We start from the raw sequence: 17,122 nt of genomic DNA, 5'->3' as shown, positions 1-17,122 counted from the left end.
TATGGAAATACCACCATAGGGAAATCTGTTATGCGATTCATCATGACTTTTTGTTGACAAGGCAAGCAGAAGACAAGCCAAATGACCTGGTCCATTTTGTAGGAAGCGTTGCGACGTGTGCGGTAGCGTGCTAAACTGAGCTGTTCCGCCAGGAGCGCTCAGGCGTGAATAAAGCCTACTGTACAGGCCAGGTGCAAAGCCACCACATCAACAATCACACAAAGCTCTCAAGCCCAAGCTCCGGTGTCTAAAACCCCACCAGGAGATCACATACAATTTAATTACACTCCCGCCCCCTGTCCCAGCTGCTCTCTCTGGGTCCAGTCTACAGTAAAGAGCTCCGCACACAACTGGGTTTATATTCTCATTGCGCCATGTGTTCTGGGTCAGTCTACAGTAAAGAGCTCTGCACACAACTGGGTTTATATTCTCATTGCGCCATGTGTTCTGGGTCAGTCTACAGTAAAGAGCTCTGCACACAACTGGGTTTATATTCTCATAGCGCCATGTGTTCTGGGTCCAGTCTAAAGAGCTCCGCAGACAACTGGGTTTATATTCTCATAGTGCCACTGTGTTCTGGGTCCTCCTCATGAAGACATACTGCTCACCGGTCAAATCTGAAGATGGCCTCTAAAGAGACAGAATGCAACAATTCACCATTTTGAATTGCCATTCTAGGCAACTAGCATGCCATGTGTAACCATACAGGCAAGCCATATATCAGTGATAACTGTGTTCTCATGGATGTTTGTAATACAGGCAATGCTATGTATCAAAAACATTTCAGACAGACATACAATATTATCTAACTTGAAATGAGACACATGGGTTTTGCAAACTCATAGTTAACTACTTTATTGTAATTCATAATTCATTTCAAATCCAGCCAATGAGAGAGCCAGGTTTTACCCCGAAGAAGTTTGTGCAGTGAACATTGAAGTAAGCGTCACACACATAAACATTAACCCAGTGGTAAAGAAAAACACCACATCTAGTGTCTTATGAAGTAAAGACAGTTCTAGGGGTGGGGTAACTATAAACATTGGCAGGTAAAGTAAGGGACACGGGTCAGTCTGATCCTCAGAACTGCATTGACTTCATACGACAACCATTAGTGAACATACACACGCACGCACACACACACACACACACACACACACACACACACAAACCTTTGTCCGACAGCCAAACAACAGTGGTGACATTAACCCCCAACCCCGATATCATGAGGTAATGCTCGCTCACTGGGCACATGGTCCTGCAAGTGGCCTACATGACTGGGTGAAATGTCCAGTTGGTCAGTCGTGTCTGGTTTTGTCTCTGCCATTAATCAAGGGGAACTGGCTGAGGCCTACTGAAACAAAGCAGATGATTCTGAGATTAAGGTTGTGAGGGGCGTCATCCAATAATCTTCTGTCTCCACAAGACAAACAAAATGATGGGAGTAAATTGAGACGCACGTATATAGTAAATGTCCATCCGTTGGTATAAATTGAGACGCACGTATATAGTAAATGTCCATCCGTTGGTATAAATGGAGCTCCTCAGCAAACAGAATGGACATTTTTTTCCAAAAATCATGCATCTGCGGATATACCATTTTTATCAGAATATGACAGATTGCAAAAAGTTAAAGGCGTTCATGCATTTGGCAATTCTTTCACTGATGATTGGCTGCATGAAGGAGACAGGGAAAAGCACTTGGTGGTGGTTGCTCATATACTCACACGATGGGATAAGCAATGACGGGGTCCAGTCACACCCAACGAGCACCTCAAACAGATACCCATCCTTTGATTCTGATGACTTGCATCAGTTATGGCCATTTAAAGCCTCTTCATCTCCAATATCGCTTGGTTAGAATCGCCCTACTAAGAGCCAACATAGAAAACTTTGCTTCCTTGGAGGGTCTCCCTTGAGTGCTCTGGTTTAACTATGAAAATGCAGCATATGGAAATAAAATATAGCTCTATCATCAAATAAACCGCAGGTCATAATGTCATTTACCAACAAATAGAAGGACATTATTGGACATTGATATATCTTTGAACACTTACACTGTATATGTTATCAAGACAAAAAAAAATACAATAGTTTAAAAAAAACAGACAAACAGTACAAACAGATATAATGTACTCTAGGGACGGTTTCACGGAGTTAAGGGTGGAATGCTTTTTGTCTTCCGCTTTTTTCAACTGATACAAAGATGACAGAAGATCAAGATTTAGAAAACATATTACAGAGCTAGGCAAGTTGTCATTTTAAAAACAAACAATTTAGCAGGGTGCTATTCATTAGCCATTGCACCATAACCGTGTGAGGACCATTAGGGTTAGGGTTAGGTGTATACATGTTACTGCTACCTGGACCATGAAAACAATGACACCATAACCGTGTGAGGACCATTGTATACATGTTACTGCTACCTGGACCATGAAAACAATGACAAAAGCAGTTGTAAAATAATTAAATGAAAGGTAGTAAATAGTAAAATAGTAGTTGAAATGTTGACATTCTTCATAGAGCATGTGAGACTGAGGTTTTGTTGATATGATTAAAACAAAGGCCTTTTTTTGTGCTCTGTCCCTGTCCTTTGGGGATATGATGTTCCTCATTGTGACTGATATCTCTATGGTTGGGCACATGACACTCTCACAACATTGGTATAACATTACAGCAAAGACAGTACAGCCATGATCTGGGCATGGTGACGTGACGTGATCTCAGTGGAGCCATGTCCTGTACTGTATGGGGTTGATCTGGGCATGGTGACATGTCCTCAGCACGTACTGTATGGGGTTGTGATCTGGGCATGGTGACATGATCTCAGCACGTACTGTATGGGGTTGATCTGGGCATGGTGACATGTCCTCAGCACGTACTGTATGGGGTTGTGATCTGGGCATGGTGACATGATCTCAGCACGTACTGTATGGGGTTAATCTGGGCATGGTGACATGTCCTCAGCACGTACTGTATGGGGTTGTGATCTGGGCATGGTGACATGATCTCAGCACGTACTGTATGGGGTTGATCTGGGCATGGTGACATGATCTCAGCACGTACTGCATGGGGTTGATCTGGGCATGGTGACATGTCCTCAGCACGTACTGTATGGGGTTGTGATCTGGGCATGGTGACATGATCTCAGCACGTACTGTATGGGGTTGATCTGGGCATGGTGACATGTCCTCAGCACGTACTGTATGGGGTTGTGATCTGGGCATGGTGACATGATCTCAGCACGTACTGTATGGGGTTAATCTGGGCATGGTGACATGTCCTCAGCACGTACTGTATGGGGTTGTGATCTGGGCATGGTGACATGATCTCAGCACGTACTGTATGGGGTTGATCTGGGCATGGTGACATGATCTCAGCACGTACTGCATGGGGTTGATCTGGGCATGGTGACGTGATGTGATCTCAGCACGTAATGTACTGTATAGGGTTGTGCTTGTGTTTGAAATCATAAGTTGGGTAGCCAAGCATAGCTTTATCTCACCGCCACACAATATCACTGTACATTCAACTTAGTTTAACACAGATAAATGTGCTTCACGTGAACATGTACAACACTCTTTGCTGAACGTCTGCAGTCAATTGGATATTATTAACAGCTTAGCATTTGTATTCCCCATCAGAGGAACATGTCTACATGCACAGAAGGATGTTACTTGTACTGAACTCCCTAAGTCCAGGTTAGGACAACAAAATCACAATATTCTGAATAAAATGATCTTTTAATAAAGGATGAGTTGAGTTGATAAGAAAGTAATGTTTGATCATGGATAAATCAATAGCTTATAAATTATTGCATATACTATTAGCATAATATGAGCTTTTATACTGAAGTTTATGTTTAATATTGTACATTTATATGCCTGAATTGTTGGGTAATTTAATTTGATCTGTTAAGGGAGGGTGTGCTTGATTATTAAAACATTAAAAAAGGGGAAAGCCACTTATAGCAAACTACATGTAAAATGATTTCTGACATCCCTACGCCTATCTTTCATTGTGAATTACTTGCAGTAGATATGGAGCATATTGTTGAAGAATTCATCCATAACACACATCTCATAACATGCCTGAAGGCAACAGTATCCAATGTCCCCCATGCATATGGGCAGATCTACATTACACCTCAACAAATAAAACCACAAAAGAAAATGATCCTCGACCCATATCAATACAAGCAAGTAGTTCATCTGTGAAAGATAAATGAAGAGATTTATATAAGGCATATTGAACAAGTTGAGAGAACTCTTTCATCATTCATCCAAAGATATTTTGAAGATACTAAATAAGGGATATCCAGGATGTCTTTGTACTTTCTGAGATGTTTTTCCCACAGTCTATCTTTTTCATATGTTTTTTTTTCCACAGTCTTATTCCAGGGAGGGAAATATGGCATTTTGGTTTGCGAGGTCGAAACCAAACAAAGACTGTGGAAAGCAAGAGTCTGAGTGGTCACAGGCAGCATCCTTACAGAGTCCTCTTCACCGAGGGTGGGGCTGCAGACAGGTAAGGATGGAGCTACATTCAGAGTCCCGCGCAAGAGAGTGCCACCAGGAGCAGCATGGCCAGGCCCAGGGACGGGGCGGTCATTCCAGCTCCACCTGCGAGAAAGGACACAGTGAGAGAGAGAAGCTGAGAGAGCTGGCTCTCCTCACACACGACTGGCTCACCTCTCCTCACAGATGCCTGGCAGAGGAGAGCATTTCTGGGAGCTCCTTAAAGGAATTATCCGGAGTAAAATGCACTTTAGATCAATTTACGTTACGTTACGTGGATTGGGAGTACATACGTTGAGTTGACATCAAAATCATGTAATTCGGATGTGTTTTGAGAAAGTTCGATTTTACTGTTTTTAGTCAAAACTCGTTGTGGGTGTGGGTGCTGTGGTGATGCCAGGGTGTGGGTGGTGTGGGTGATGCCAGGGTGTGGGTGGTGTGGGTGATGCCAGGGTGTGGGTGGTGTGGGTGATGCCAGGGTGTGGGTGATGCCAGGGTGTGGGTGATGCCAGGGTGTGGGTGGTGTGGGTGATGCCAGGGTGTGGGTGATGCCAGGGTGTGGGTGATGCCAGGGTGTGGGTGGTGTGGGTGATGCCAGGGTGTGGGTGATGCCAGGGTGTGGGTGGTGTGGGTGGTGCCAGGGTGTGGGTGGTGCCAGGGTGTGGGTGGTGCCAGGGTGTGGGTGGTGTGGGTGGTGTGGGTGGTGTGGGTGATGCCAGGGTGTGGGTGGTGTGGGTGATGCCAGGGTGTGGGTGATGCCAGGGTGTGGGTGATGCCAGGGTGTGGGTGGTGTGGGTGATGCCAGGGTGTGGGTGATGCCAGGGTGTGGGTGATGCCAGGGTGTGGGTGGTGTGGGTGATGCCAGGGTGTGGGTGATGCCAGGGTGTGGGTGGTGTGGGTGATGCCAGGGTGTGGGTGATGCCAGGGTGTGGGTGGTGTGGGTGATGCCAGGGTGTGGGTGGTGTGGGTGATGCCAGGGTGTGGGTGGTGTGGGTGATGCCAGGGTGTGGGTGCTACGCTCGCTCCCCCCATGGGGGGCAGATGGGGCAGAGACCATTGCACTGTCCAGACCATAATACATCTCCCCAGCTACCATAGTGAATAAATATAGCGGGAAGGTTATTCATCTTCAGAGGTTTCAGATTTCAGGCTCATTTCCTGATGCTAATCCAGAGGGAATGTGAGGGAATACTAGTTCAGGTCTAGATGACATTTTGTTTGTTGTGAAATGAATACAAGACAACGTGCTTAGAGACATTAGGCATGTTTCCCATCCTATCAGAGGTCTAGTATATGGTAATATGGTATAGTATATGGTAATATGGTATAGTATATGGTACATAACTCACTAGCATAACAAAACACACCTGACCAAAGGAGTGTGGAATGGATGACAGGAAGAAGAGGCTCACCTAATTGGCTACCTGAGACCCGCACCTGAGCCACTGCCCCGTCCCCACCCTCAGTGTACGCTCGGACCTCCACCAGTGGCTCTCCATCCTTGGGCATGGGCAGGTCTATGTGCTGCTTGGGCGTGGAGTATAAGATGCCCGTGGCATGGCTATCCTGCCTGTAGAGGATCTGGGGACAAGACAAACGACACATTACGACAAATAAACAATTCTCTTGATGGAATGTTTTTCTGACTGACAAATGATTCAGCAGTCTCCATTTGCCAGTGCTGTGCTGTTTGAGCATAAGATGGAATGCTCTGCGCCGTTGCGTTCACTGATATCAACCCAAAAGTGTGTCAGGAGGTGGGACCCACCTTGTAGCCCTCGACTTTAGACTCATTGGCCAGAGAGGCCAAGTGCTCCCACGCTATGTTGAATGACGTGCCGCTCGGGTTCAGCTTCGTGCTGACAATCTTAGGAGGCCGACTTGGTGCTGAGTGGCAAACACACAGAGCGGGAGTTGATGGAGATGTTGCAGTAGTGTGTACAGGACATACAGGTGGTGCAATTACACCACATTACATGCACATGATGATGATGGGGAAAAGTGATATTAGATATAGCATATGGTATATTATCCATACTGTTTATTATGGGTTATGCTGGGTTATGGTATATTATCCATACTGTTTATTATGGGTTATGCTGGGTTATGGTATATTATACATACTGTTTATTATGGGTTATGGTATATTATCCATACTGTTTATTATGGGTTATGGTATATTATACATACTGTTTATTATGGGTTATGCTGGGTTATGGTATATTATCCATACTGTTTATTATGGGTTATGCTGGGTTATGGTATATTATACATACTGTTTATTATGGGTTATGGTATATTATCCATACTGTTTATTATGGGTTATGGTATATTATACATACTGTTTATTATGGGTTATGCTGGGTTATGGTATATTATCCATACTGTTTATTATGGGTTATGCTGGGTTATGGTATATTATACATACTGTTTATTATGGGTTATGGTATATTATACATACTGTTTATTATGGGTTATGCTGGGTTATGGTATATTATCCATACTGTTTATTATGGGTTATGGTATATTATACATACTGTTTATTATGGGTTATGGTATATTATCCATACTGTTTATTATGGGTTATGGTATATTATACATACTGTTTATTATGGGTTATGGTATATTATCCATACTGTTTATTATGGGTTATGGTATATTATCCATACTGTTTATTAATTATGGGTTATGCTGGGTTATGGTATATTATCCATACGGTATATTATGGGTTATGGTATATTATCCATACTGTTTATTATGGGTTATGGTGGGTTATGGTATATTATCCATACTGTTTATTATGGGTTATGGTGGGTTATGGTATATTATCCATACTGTTTATTATGGGTTATGGTATATTATCCATACTGTTTATTATGGGTTATGCTGGGTTATGGTATATTATCCATACTGTTTATTATGGGTTATGGTGGGTTATGGTATATTATCCATACTGTTTATTATGGGTTATGGTATATTATCCATACTGTTTATTATGGGTTATGGTATATTATCCATGCAGTATATTATGGGTTATGGTATATCATCCATACTGTTTATTATGGGTTATGGTATATTATCCATACTGTTTATTATGGGTTATGGTATATTATACATACTGTTTATTATGGGTTATGGTGGGTTATGGTATATTATCCATGCTGTTTATTATGGGTTATGGTATATTATACATACTGTTTATTATGGGTTATGGTATATTATACATACGGTATATTATGGGTTATGGGCGAATAGAGATAGATAGAGAATGCGCTTACGTGGTTTCCTGGTGACGAGCTCGGCCCTTTTGGGAGGGCCCAGTCCAGCCGAGTTGTACGCCCGCACCTCCACGACGTAGAGTGAGTTGGGCCTCAGTCTCTCCACGCGAGTGTGGTTGTCCATGCTGGACACCATGATGGGCGGGTTGGTCGACTCGTTCTCCACTTCCTTCCTCCAGTACTTCAGCTGAAATGCCCACAGGCGCAGGTTGCATCATACTGCCTGTGCAGGTACTATGTACAGTATGGCTGTGAGCTGGATACTGTGTGCGTATTCTGGCTTACCTGATAGCCCTCTATGGACTGCATCACAGGGGCCCAGAATAGAATCGCCTCCGTGGCTGACAGGGCCCTGCTGTCTATGACGCCAGGAGTCACTGATGGAACTGCAGGGGGAAACATACAGACACCCTACTCATATACCTACAGCAGCTTAAAGTGGAAGGTAAGATTTGTCTACTCCATTTGTCTACTTTGGAGAACACAATATTTTTGTTTGTAAAGTTATGTGAATTAAGCAGTTGGAAAACCATTTTAGGAGCCATTCAGTTTCATGACTGCCCTGAAGGAAAAAAAAGAAGAAACAAATGACAGCTTAGTCTCTGAAACACAGATGGGTATTGCGGCTTCCTTTTGAAGATTACTGATGGCCTTGACCAGAGGCTCTGGCCACGCCGCTGTCTGTTTCTGCAGCTCCCGAACACTTCAAAGTGCACGGCACCAAACATGGGCCAGGGCCGTCGTCCAGATGTCTCTGCAACATTTGTCCAGCTAAACCGTCACGTACAAGTGCGCGGGGTTGCCGGGGCGACTTGACACGGAGATAAACAAGGAGGACCCCAGTGCTGGCGGCTGCCGCGATTGTCTTTCAGTAGCTGTTAATAACCCAGTTAAATGCCTCACATCCCTGGCCCAATTAGCGGCTTATTCTTCCGTGCTACACAGATCACAGTAATCCCGGCAGTGAGAGACGGGAAGCAGCGAGACTCCCGTTCAGAAATTCTTCAGATTCACGAGCGATGGGCTTGAGTGAGTCTGGCTATGGGAGAGGCGCTGAGTTCTACATTTCAGCTGCACAGCTAAAAAGAACCTGTGTGGAACTGAACTGATACGTTTTAAAGAGTTCTTTATTTAACATTTCCTAATGTATTGTTGTTATACTATGTAGTCTTACAAATTATTATGTATGTGTTGCAAATTGTCAATCAAAAGCTTTTCTTGAAGCATGTTATTGTTTAGCCCATTTGTTTGGTTGCTAGTGCTGTTGAGGTCTGCCTTACCATCGACTGCTGAGTAAACGCTTGCTGGGATGCTGAAGGGACCCTCTCCTTCATTGTTGAAGGCCTTGACCTTGACATCAAACTTGGTGAAGGGGGGGATGGTGGAGTCCTTGTGCACGTAGCGCCTGGCCTGAGGGTCCGCCACCGTAACCTTCAACCACTCCATGCTGTCCTCCCGCTTGAAGGCCACGATGTAGCCAAAGTTCTTGCCATAGTAGTACTCTGGCTGCACAGGCTGTGGAACAGTCCGGCAAAGCAGACGCAAAAAACTGAATCAGATCACCTCAGATGTCACTACAAATGTGAAGAGTATCTGGACCCAACACCTGTAGCCTGGTCAAACTCGAAACACAATGTCGTTTAACTTGAATTTAATTTTCCGAGACATCCACTGAAAAGGCAATTATCTAAACGGCCCATTGAATTTATCAAGAGGCAACAGAGTCCGTGGTGCCTAATGTGTGAGATTTATCACAGATGCTCAGGGTAGATTTGGTAATCAGCGTTAAATCAGAAGATTAACTACAGGCCTTTGAGCACTTTTAGCACAAAAGCAATTTCCCTTCATTTCTAAGCGGGTCTGGGAGATATGGATGGATGCTGTTTCATACCTGATTTCCTTTTTGCTTTTTATATCATTGCCAGAAGAACAAGCAAGAACAAGCAAGAACGAGCAAGAAATATAGTCTAGTGTGTTACAAGTTACATCATAGTGACAGTGCTATGACTATTGTATCCATAGGTAACTGCTAACACCAAAATACAGAATATGTGTGTGTGTGTGTGTGTGTGTGTGTGTGTGTGTGTGTGTGTGTGTGAGTGTGTGTGTGTTTGTTTGAGAGAACATGTACAGTGCCTAAAAAGTATTTAACCCCCCTTTCTCCTTTTATTGCTTTAATAAATGGAATCTTTGTGAATTTAATTTGCCCTTTTTTAACAATCATTTACAAACACCCTCTTTAAAGCTGCAGTTGGCAAGATTTGTTTTATCCTACTTCAGAGAGAGAGAGAGAGAGAAAGAGAGAGAGAAAGAAATGATAGTTCTCACCGTCCATGTTATAGTCAGCTCCCTGCTGCTTCCTCCCCCTCCACCGACGTCTGACGGTGCCACCACAGGAACTACAATAAGAGAGGAATGCTGGACTTTGAGTTTCCACCGGGACGCCTGTCAGACCGGCCCAACAAAATAGCCAAACATAGACCCGGCCTCTCTTCAGGCAGTCTCCCTAAAACACTAAGGCCTTGATAAATACACAGTGTCAATGTCAAAGGTATTGCCAGAGTCTGCCTGTTACTATGGGATGTCTGCCACAGAAAAGAGAAACGTAAAACTGAGAAAGAGACAGAGAGGGAAACTATGCAGTAAGCTATGGGGCATAACACAGTATTGCTCCTCTAGCTCTCCTCTCTCTGACTCTCTCTCTCTCTCTCTCTCTCTGACTCTCCTCTCTCTGACTCTCTCTCTCTCTCTCTCTAGCTCTCCTCTCTCTGACTCTCTCTCTCTCTCTCTCTCTCTCTCTCCTCTCTCTGACTCTCTCTCTCTCTCTCTCTCTCTCTAGCTCTCCTCTCTCTGACTCTCTCTCTCTCTCTCTCTCTCTCTCTCTCTAGCTCTCCTCTCTCTGACTCTCTCTCTCTCTCTCTCACTCTCTAGCTCTCCTCTCTCTGACTCTCTCTCTCTCTCTCTCTCTCTCTCTCCTCTCTCTGACTCTCTCTCTCTGACTCTCTCTCTCTCTCTCTGACTCTCTCTCTCTCTCTCTCTCTCTAGCTCTCCTCTCTCTGACTCTCTCTCTCTCTCTCTCTCTCTCTCTCTCTCTTTGACTCTCTCTCTCTCTCTCACTCTCACACACACACACACACACACAGTTGTCAGACATAGCATTCCAATATAACTACACCTTTTGCACCTTAGGGAGTGCCTATTATTCACATTTATGAAGCGTAGGTTTGACAACTGGCCTACAAAAACAAAGAAAAGAAACTGCACTCTTAAAAACTCTTACAATTAAAATATAGGCGGTCAAAACCTGACCTTTAGGCCCTGGGACAACTGTCCAAGACTTTATCCAGACGATCCGTTAGAGACCCTGTGTAGTGTTTGCCCTCACCTGACTCCAGGGTGGTGACCTTCTGGGAGGGGTCACTAGGGTCTCCCGTGCCCAACGTGTTGGTAGCGATGACCCGGAACTCGTATTCAGTGTACGGAATCAAGTCCACCACAGAGGCCGTGTCCGTGTTTCCCTCCACATGTGGAGGAGCTGGGAAGAGATGGCAAATGGCATTACTGCTTAGATGCACCTGGAGGCCCGAGGTGTGTTTGCATGGGGGGGTGTATATGGGGGGAATGATTCAGACATGATGATTCCCGGAGGGCACTGTGGTGCAACTGGCTACAGCGCCCATCCCACACATGGGTCCAAGTGTCCAGGAGGTCCTGGGTCATTTCCTGATCCCACCCCATCTCTCTCCCATTGGGTCATTCCCCCCCATCTCTCTCCCATTGGGTCATTTCCCGATCCCACCCCATCTCTCTCCCATTGGGTCATTCCCCCCCATCTCTCTCCCATTGGGTCATTTCCCGATCCCACCCCATCTCTCTCCCATTGGGTCATTCCCCCCCATCTCTCTCCCATTGGGTCACCCCCCCCCCCCATCTCTCTGTCTCTGTCCCATTCACTCTCTCCCTCTCTAACTGTCCTATCACAATAAAGGCAAAAATGATGATTCCCATATCCTACGCACTCATGCTAGACCACACAAACTTGACCGGAGAGAAAGATTTCTTACAGGTCACTCCTGCTAGACCACACATACTTCACCATAGAGAAAGATTTCTTACAGGTCACAGCCTCCTTCCACTGGCCTCCTGACCGCATGTCTCTGTACTGGACGGTGTACTTGGAGATGGGGCTGTGGTTGTCTTTGCCCTGACTCCAGGTCAGACGCACAGACCTGTCTCGGACCTCGTCCAGACGCACACCCCCAGGAGGTCCAGGAGGGCCTGGCAGGGAAGACAGGACAGGGGGTTAGTCCAGGCAGCACAGTGCGATACGTTTCCAAACAGATCAGCAAAGGAAAGCAAACAAGGAGATTGTATTCACTTTCACAGGGTCAATGAGTTCATCTTCATGCAGGACATCGTTTCTGCACTCCACAATTAGCTACACTGTTTCCATGGGACAGCTTACAAAACCAGACCATCAAAATGTAAAAAAGAATGTTATTTTCCCCGTAAACTAGCCCTTGTATTACAGAGAAAAAAAGACAGCAGTTCCATTCCATTAGACTTGCATAGTATCCCAAAGGAAATCTGACTATGTTCTGATAGCTTTCGTGTTCATCACACAACACATTAAATGACATGTGTTGGCAGCCGCTCTATTGAAAACACATTAGGCTTTGGGTTCTGGGTGAGGACTTAGAAATCATTAATATACTGTAGCCTGTTGCCCGTTAAGCAAGGCTAAGTGGAAAGCTTCAGAAGCCATTAATCCTCTCTTATTTTCTTTGGATTGGCCTCCCCTGTTCTTTCCAGAGGAGAGGGGGAGAGGGGGAAGAAAAGAAAGACAGAAAAAAAACTAATAGAAAATCCAGACTGTTAGCGTTAGCGTTAGCTTTAAACACTGCACCAGCCAGCAGCAGAGACTAAGCAGCCCTGCTGCCCATTCAGTCTACTGACAGGCTCGGAGAGTCCTGCTGCCCATTCAGTCCACTGACAGGCTCGGAGAGTCCAGAAAAGGCCGACTTCCATCCCTTCTCTTCACTCCAGGCCGTTTCATTTTACTGTGACAAATTCGAGTGGCAACGTCCGTATCAAATGTGTTTAGTTTATGTCTTTTACAGCAACCCTTTATTTACTTATTTATATGTTTATTTACCACCGTATCATTTAAAGGTACAGTCTTTGATTTGGGCTGAAGGTTGATAATATTTAAGCTGTGCAGCCAATCAAATCACACGGCTCCCTTTTGTGCTGCTGAGGCAGCGTGCTGATTGGGTGAAATAGTGAATGGATCATGTGTGTGTATGTGTGTGTGCACGTGTGTGTGTGTGTGTGTATGTGCGTAAGTGTGTGCACGTGTGTGCATGTGTGAGAGTGTATATCTGTGTGTGTGTGTGTGTGTGTGTGTGTGAGAGTGTATATCTGTGTGTGTGTGTGTGAGAGTGTATATCTGTGTGTGTGTGTGTGTGTGTGTGTGTGTGTATATCTGTGTGTGTGTGTGTGTGTGTGTGAGAGTGTATATCTGTGTGTGTGTGTGTGCGTATGTGTGTGCATGTGTGAGAGTGTATATCTGTGTGTGTGTAAATGTGCATATATAGTCGAGTGTGTGTGTAAATGTGCATATACAGTCATGTGTGTGTGTAAATGTGCATATATAGTCATGTGTGTGTGTGTAAATGTGCATATATAGTCATGTGTGTGTGTGTGTGTGTAAATGTGCATATATAGTCGTGTGTTTGTAAATGTGCATATATAGTCGTGTGTGTGTGTGTAAATGTGCATATATAGTCATGTGTGTGTGTAAATGTGCATATATAGTCATGTGTGTGTGTGTGTAAATGTGCATATATAGTCATGTGTGTGTGTGTAAATGTGCATATATAGTCATGTGTGTGTATGTGTAAATGTGCATATATAGTCATGTGTGTGTGTGTGTAAATGTCCATATATAGTCGTGTGTGTGTGTAAATGTGCATATATAGTCGTGTGTGTGTGTGTAAATGTGCATGTATAGTCATGTGTGTGTGTAAATGTGCATATATAGTCATGTGTGTGTGTGTAAATGTGCATGTATAGTCATGTGTGTGCGTGTGTAAATGTGCATATATAGCCATGTGTGTGTGTGTAAATGTGCATATATAGTCATGTGTGTGTGTGTAAATGTGCATGTATAGTCATGTGTGTGTGTGTGTAAATGTGCATATATAGTCATGTGTGTGTGTGTGTGTAAATGTGCATATATAGTCATGTGTGTGTGTGTAAATGTGCATATATAGTCATGTGTGTGTGTGTGTGTGTAAATGTGCATATATAGTCATGTGTGTGTGTGTAAATGTGCATATAGTCGTGTGTGTGTGTGTGTAAATGTGCATATATAGTCATGTGTGTGTGTGTAAATGTGCATATAGTCGTGTGTGTGTGTGTGTAAATGTGCATATATAGTCATGTGTGTGTGTGTAAATGTGCATATATAGTCATGTGTGTGTGTAAATGTGCATATATAGTCGTGTGTGTGTGTGTGTAAATGTGCATATATAGTCATGTGTGTGTGTGTGTGTGTGTGTGTGTAAATGTGCATATATAGTCATGTGTGTGTGTGTGTAAATGTGCATATATAGTCATGCTGCTCCACACGCCACTCCCTTATGCTCTGCCCCTCCCCACGCCGCTGTGATCAAGTGTTCCGAGCCCTCTGAGCTCTTTGGGAACGGTCATTCCATTCCCATCTGATCCATTCCGTCATCCTAACGAGGAGGCCGCCGGGCAGACTCAGGCGTCCATCCTACTCGTCATCATTACCTGGACATCAGCGACAAGACGCTGCCAAGAGAGAGGAAATGCAGAGCTCTAGCTACACCACAAGACACGATGAGGGACACTCGGCTGTCCACGAATGAACCACAACTAATGTCCTTCAGACACACACACACACACACAACTAATGTCCTTCAGACACACACACACACAACTAATGTCCTTCAGAGACACACACACACACAACTAATGTCCTTCAGACACACACACACACACACAACTAATGTCCTTCAGACACACACACACACACACACAACTAATGTCCTTCAGACACACACACACACAACTAATGTCCTTCAGACACACACACACACACAACTAATGTCCTTCAGACACACACACACACACACACAACTAATGTCCTTCAGACACACACACACACACAACTAATGTCCTTCAGACAGACACACACACACACAACTAATGTCCTTCAGACACACACACACACACAACTAATGTCCTTCAGACACACACACACACACACAACTAATGTCCTTCAGACACACACACACACACACACACATACACACACACACACACACACAACTAATGTCCTTCAGACAGACGCAGCGCACAGGTTGACACGGCTCTGGATCTCCTGAGCACCTGCACACACACACACACACCTGCACTCTCCATTCACCTCACGTGCTGGAGGAGTGAATAGAGCTCTTCTGCCACGTCTAGCCCATGGAATGGAACGCGTGTCTGGGCATGTGACAGCGGCCAGTCTGAAGAAAACAATCTCTTTCTTTCCTCATGAAGACTGAGGTGGGATTGGAGAGAGGGACGGGCTGGCTGGCTGTGTCCAGGGGAGCAGACGCTAACTGAATTTACTGAATTTACTGGTGTTGCTTTAGTGAACCGGTTTCGGCCTTGCGGCTCCTTTGTGGGCACGTTGGCAGTGCGGCGAAACCCTGTCCCGTTCATGATCCCGAGTGGCGTGTGCGTCAGAGGGCAGAAATCCCACCTGGCCCTGGCGAACCCCGAGACCGCACGTCTGTGGGCCAACAATAACCCTTCACCGAGAGGAGAGGGCCATGGGCCACAGGCTACTTCTGCTCACACAAGTGTCGCAGGTATCACCCACACGGTGACCCAGATAGGATGAGCGCTAAACACCTATGAGAGTGCGATTTCCAAGGATTCAGCGCTTGGTCTTTTTTTTCTGACCGGCGTGGCTGATCGCCAGCATCCACAGTGAATGAGTACGCGCAGAAATTAGACATGCTGGCTGGCTGTGTCCAGGGGAGAAATTAGACATGCTGGCGTGCCACTTTACAAGCTCCGGGTTTATTTCCTACACTCAGACGACAACCACCGGTAAGGTCATGCCAGCGAGACAGTTGGCCGAGGGCCGGGGGGGGTGGGGGGCATTTCCCCTGACCGTGTGCGATCAGCTCGCCGAGGCCCGCGATGGAGCCATGGCGCGGATGACCGATTTAACTCGAGCGCCAAGAGCCGCCCTTAGCCGACGCCGGCAAGACCTCCACCTCCTCAACATCTCAGCTGGTGTCCAGATCATCAGCCACTCACTGGCCACTACTGAGCTCATGTCACCAGCTCTGTTTCATCAGGCAGCAAGCCGGCCTTGCAATGCAGCAAGCGCTGCCAGTGATAGCACTTAGAATAACTCCTGCCTCCTGATTGATGAGGGGGAGCAATGACAGGCGCAGTTAACAATACCAATCATGCCACAGCTACCGCCTGTCTCTGTCAGAGCCGCTGGATTTGTTATTGGTAATACTGAGAGCAAATTAAAATGTCTAGCGTCTTCTGGTCTTAGGAAGCATTCAATCCAAGATCAGGAAAACACACTCCACAGTACTTAAAGTCGATCCGTCAGGAAGGCTAATTATAGCCGTAAAAGTACAGTGTAATTACCGGTGCTGTGACTGGCACAGGTCTGTGTATTTTTAAAGATAATGTTTCACCTCTGACGACGAGGTCAGCGGATGCTGTGACGTTGTCCACGGGAGTCTGGGCCGTGCAGGTGTAGCGACCAGCGTGGTTCAGCTGTGTGCTCTTAATCAACATCTCTCCACCCGAGTCTCCATCCTAAGAGGAGGGAAGCCAGAAAAGAAATGGTGAACACACAAACACAGTAAAACACACTAGCTATAATAATAAGTCATTCACAGTAGTACGGCTAATTCAGTTTATTTATTGATTGATTTCACTGGGTTTTCTTTACCTGTAGATTAACTGGTCAGACAAGGTTCTAGGTAACAAGGTTCTAGAAGTCCTATGGTAATAGCCTCTCATGGTAACATAACATTGCACCAGTACCCCTATGCAGAGGTTTGCTCCTATGGCAACAAGGCACTGGTCTAACACAGTGTTTCCCAAACTTTTTTTCTGGGGACCCACTTTTTAAAAATGACAGACCATCGCGACCCATTCACTTCAGAGCAAACAATTATCCACCAATATTGTTTTAGGCCACAGGTTTTCAAACTTTTCAAACCATTCTACAGTGCCATATCTAGGTACGTAATAGCGCCTACTAGGTCT

The 17,122-nt window shown here is 45.2% G+C and overlaps 1 protein-coding gene across 2 annotated transcripts in view; it reads right to left on the bottom strand.

The window, feature by feature from the left end:
* Positions 1–839: 839 nt before the first annotated feature.
* cntn1a (contactin 1a) overlaps positions 840–17,122 on the bottom strand; it is a 90,819-nt gene continuing 74,536 nt past the window's right edge. For both annotated transcript variants that reach the window (XM_042111159.1, XM_042111160.1), the window contains exons 15-24: positions 16,543–16,666; positions 11,912–12,073; positions 11,181–11,330; positions 10,124–10,194; positions 9,076–9,310; positions 8,081–8,181; positions 7,796–7,982; positions 6,286–6,404; positions 5,930–6,098; positions 840–4,622 (exon numbers count right to left, since the gene is read on the bottom strand). In XM_042111159.1, the coding sequence (XP_041967093.1) occupies positions 4,546–4,622; positions 5,930–6,098; positions 6,286–6,404; positions 7,796–7,982; positions 8,081–8,181; positions 9,076–9,310; positions 10,124–10,194; positions 11,181–11,330; positions 11,912–12,073; positions 16,543–16,666 (1,395 nt within the window). In that variant the 3' untranslated portion in view covers positions 840–4,545. The remainder of the gene's footprint in view (positions 4,623–5,929; positions 6,099–6,285; positions 6,405–7,795; positions 7,983–8,080; positions 8,182–9,075; positions 9,311–10,123; positions 10,195–11,180; positions 11,331–11,911; positions 12,074–16,542; positions 16,667–17,122) is intronic.

The sequence above is a fragment of the Alosa sapidissima genome, chromosome 11 (genome assembly GCF_018492685.1).
Source record: "Alosa sapidissima isolate fAloSap1 chromosome 11, fAloSap1.pri, whole genome shotgun sequence".
In the NCBI taxonomy this organism is placed as follows: domain Eukaryota; kingdom Metazoa; phylum Chordata; class Actinopteri; order Clupeiformes; family Clupeidae; genus Alosa; species Alosa sapidissima.
This window is presented reverse-complemented; position numbering and strand designations above follow the sequence as displayed.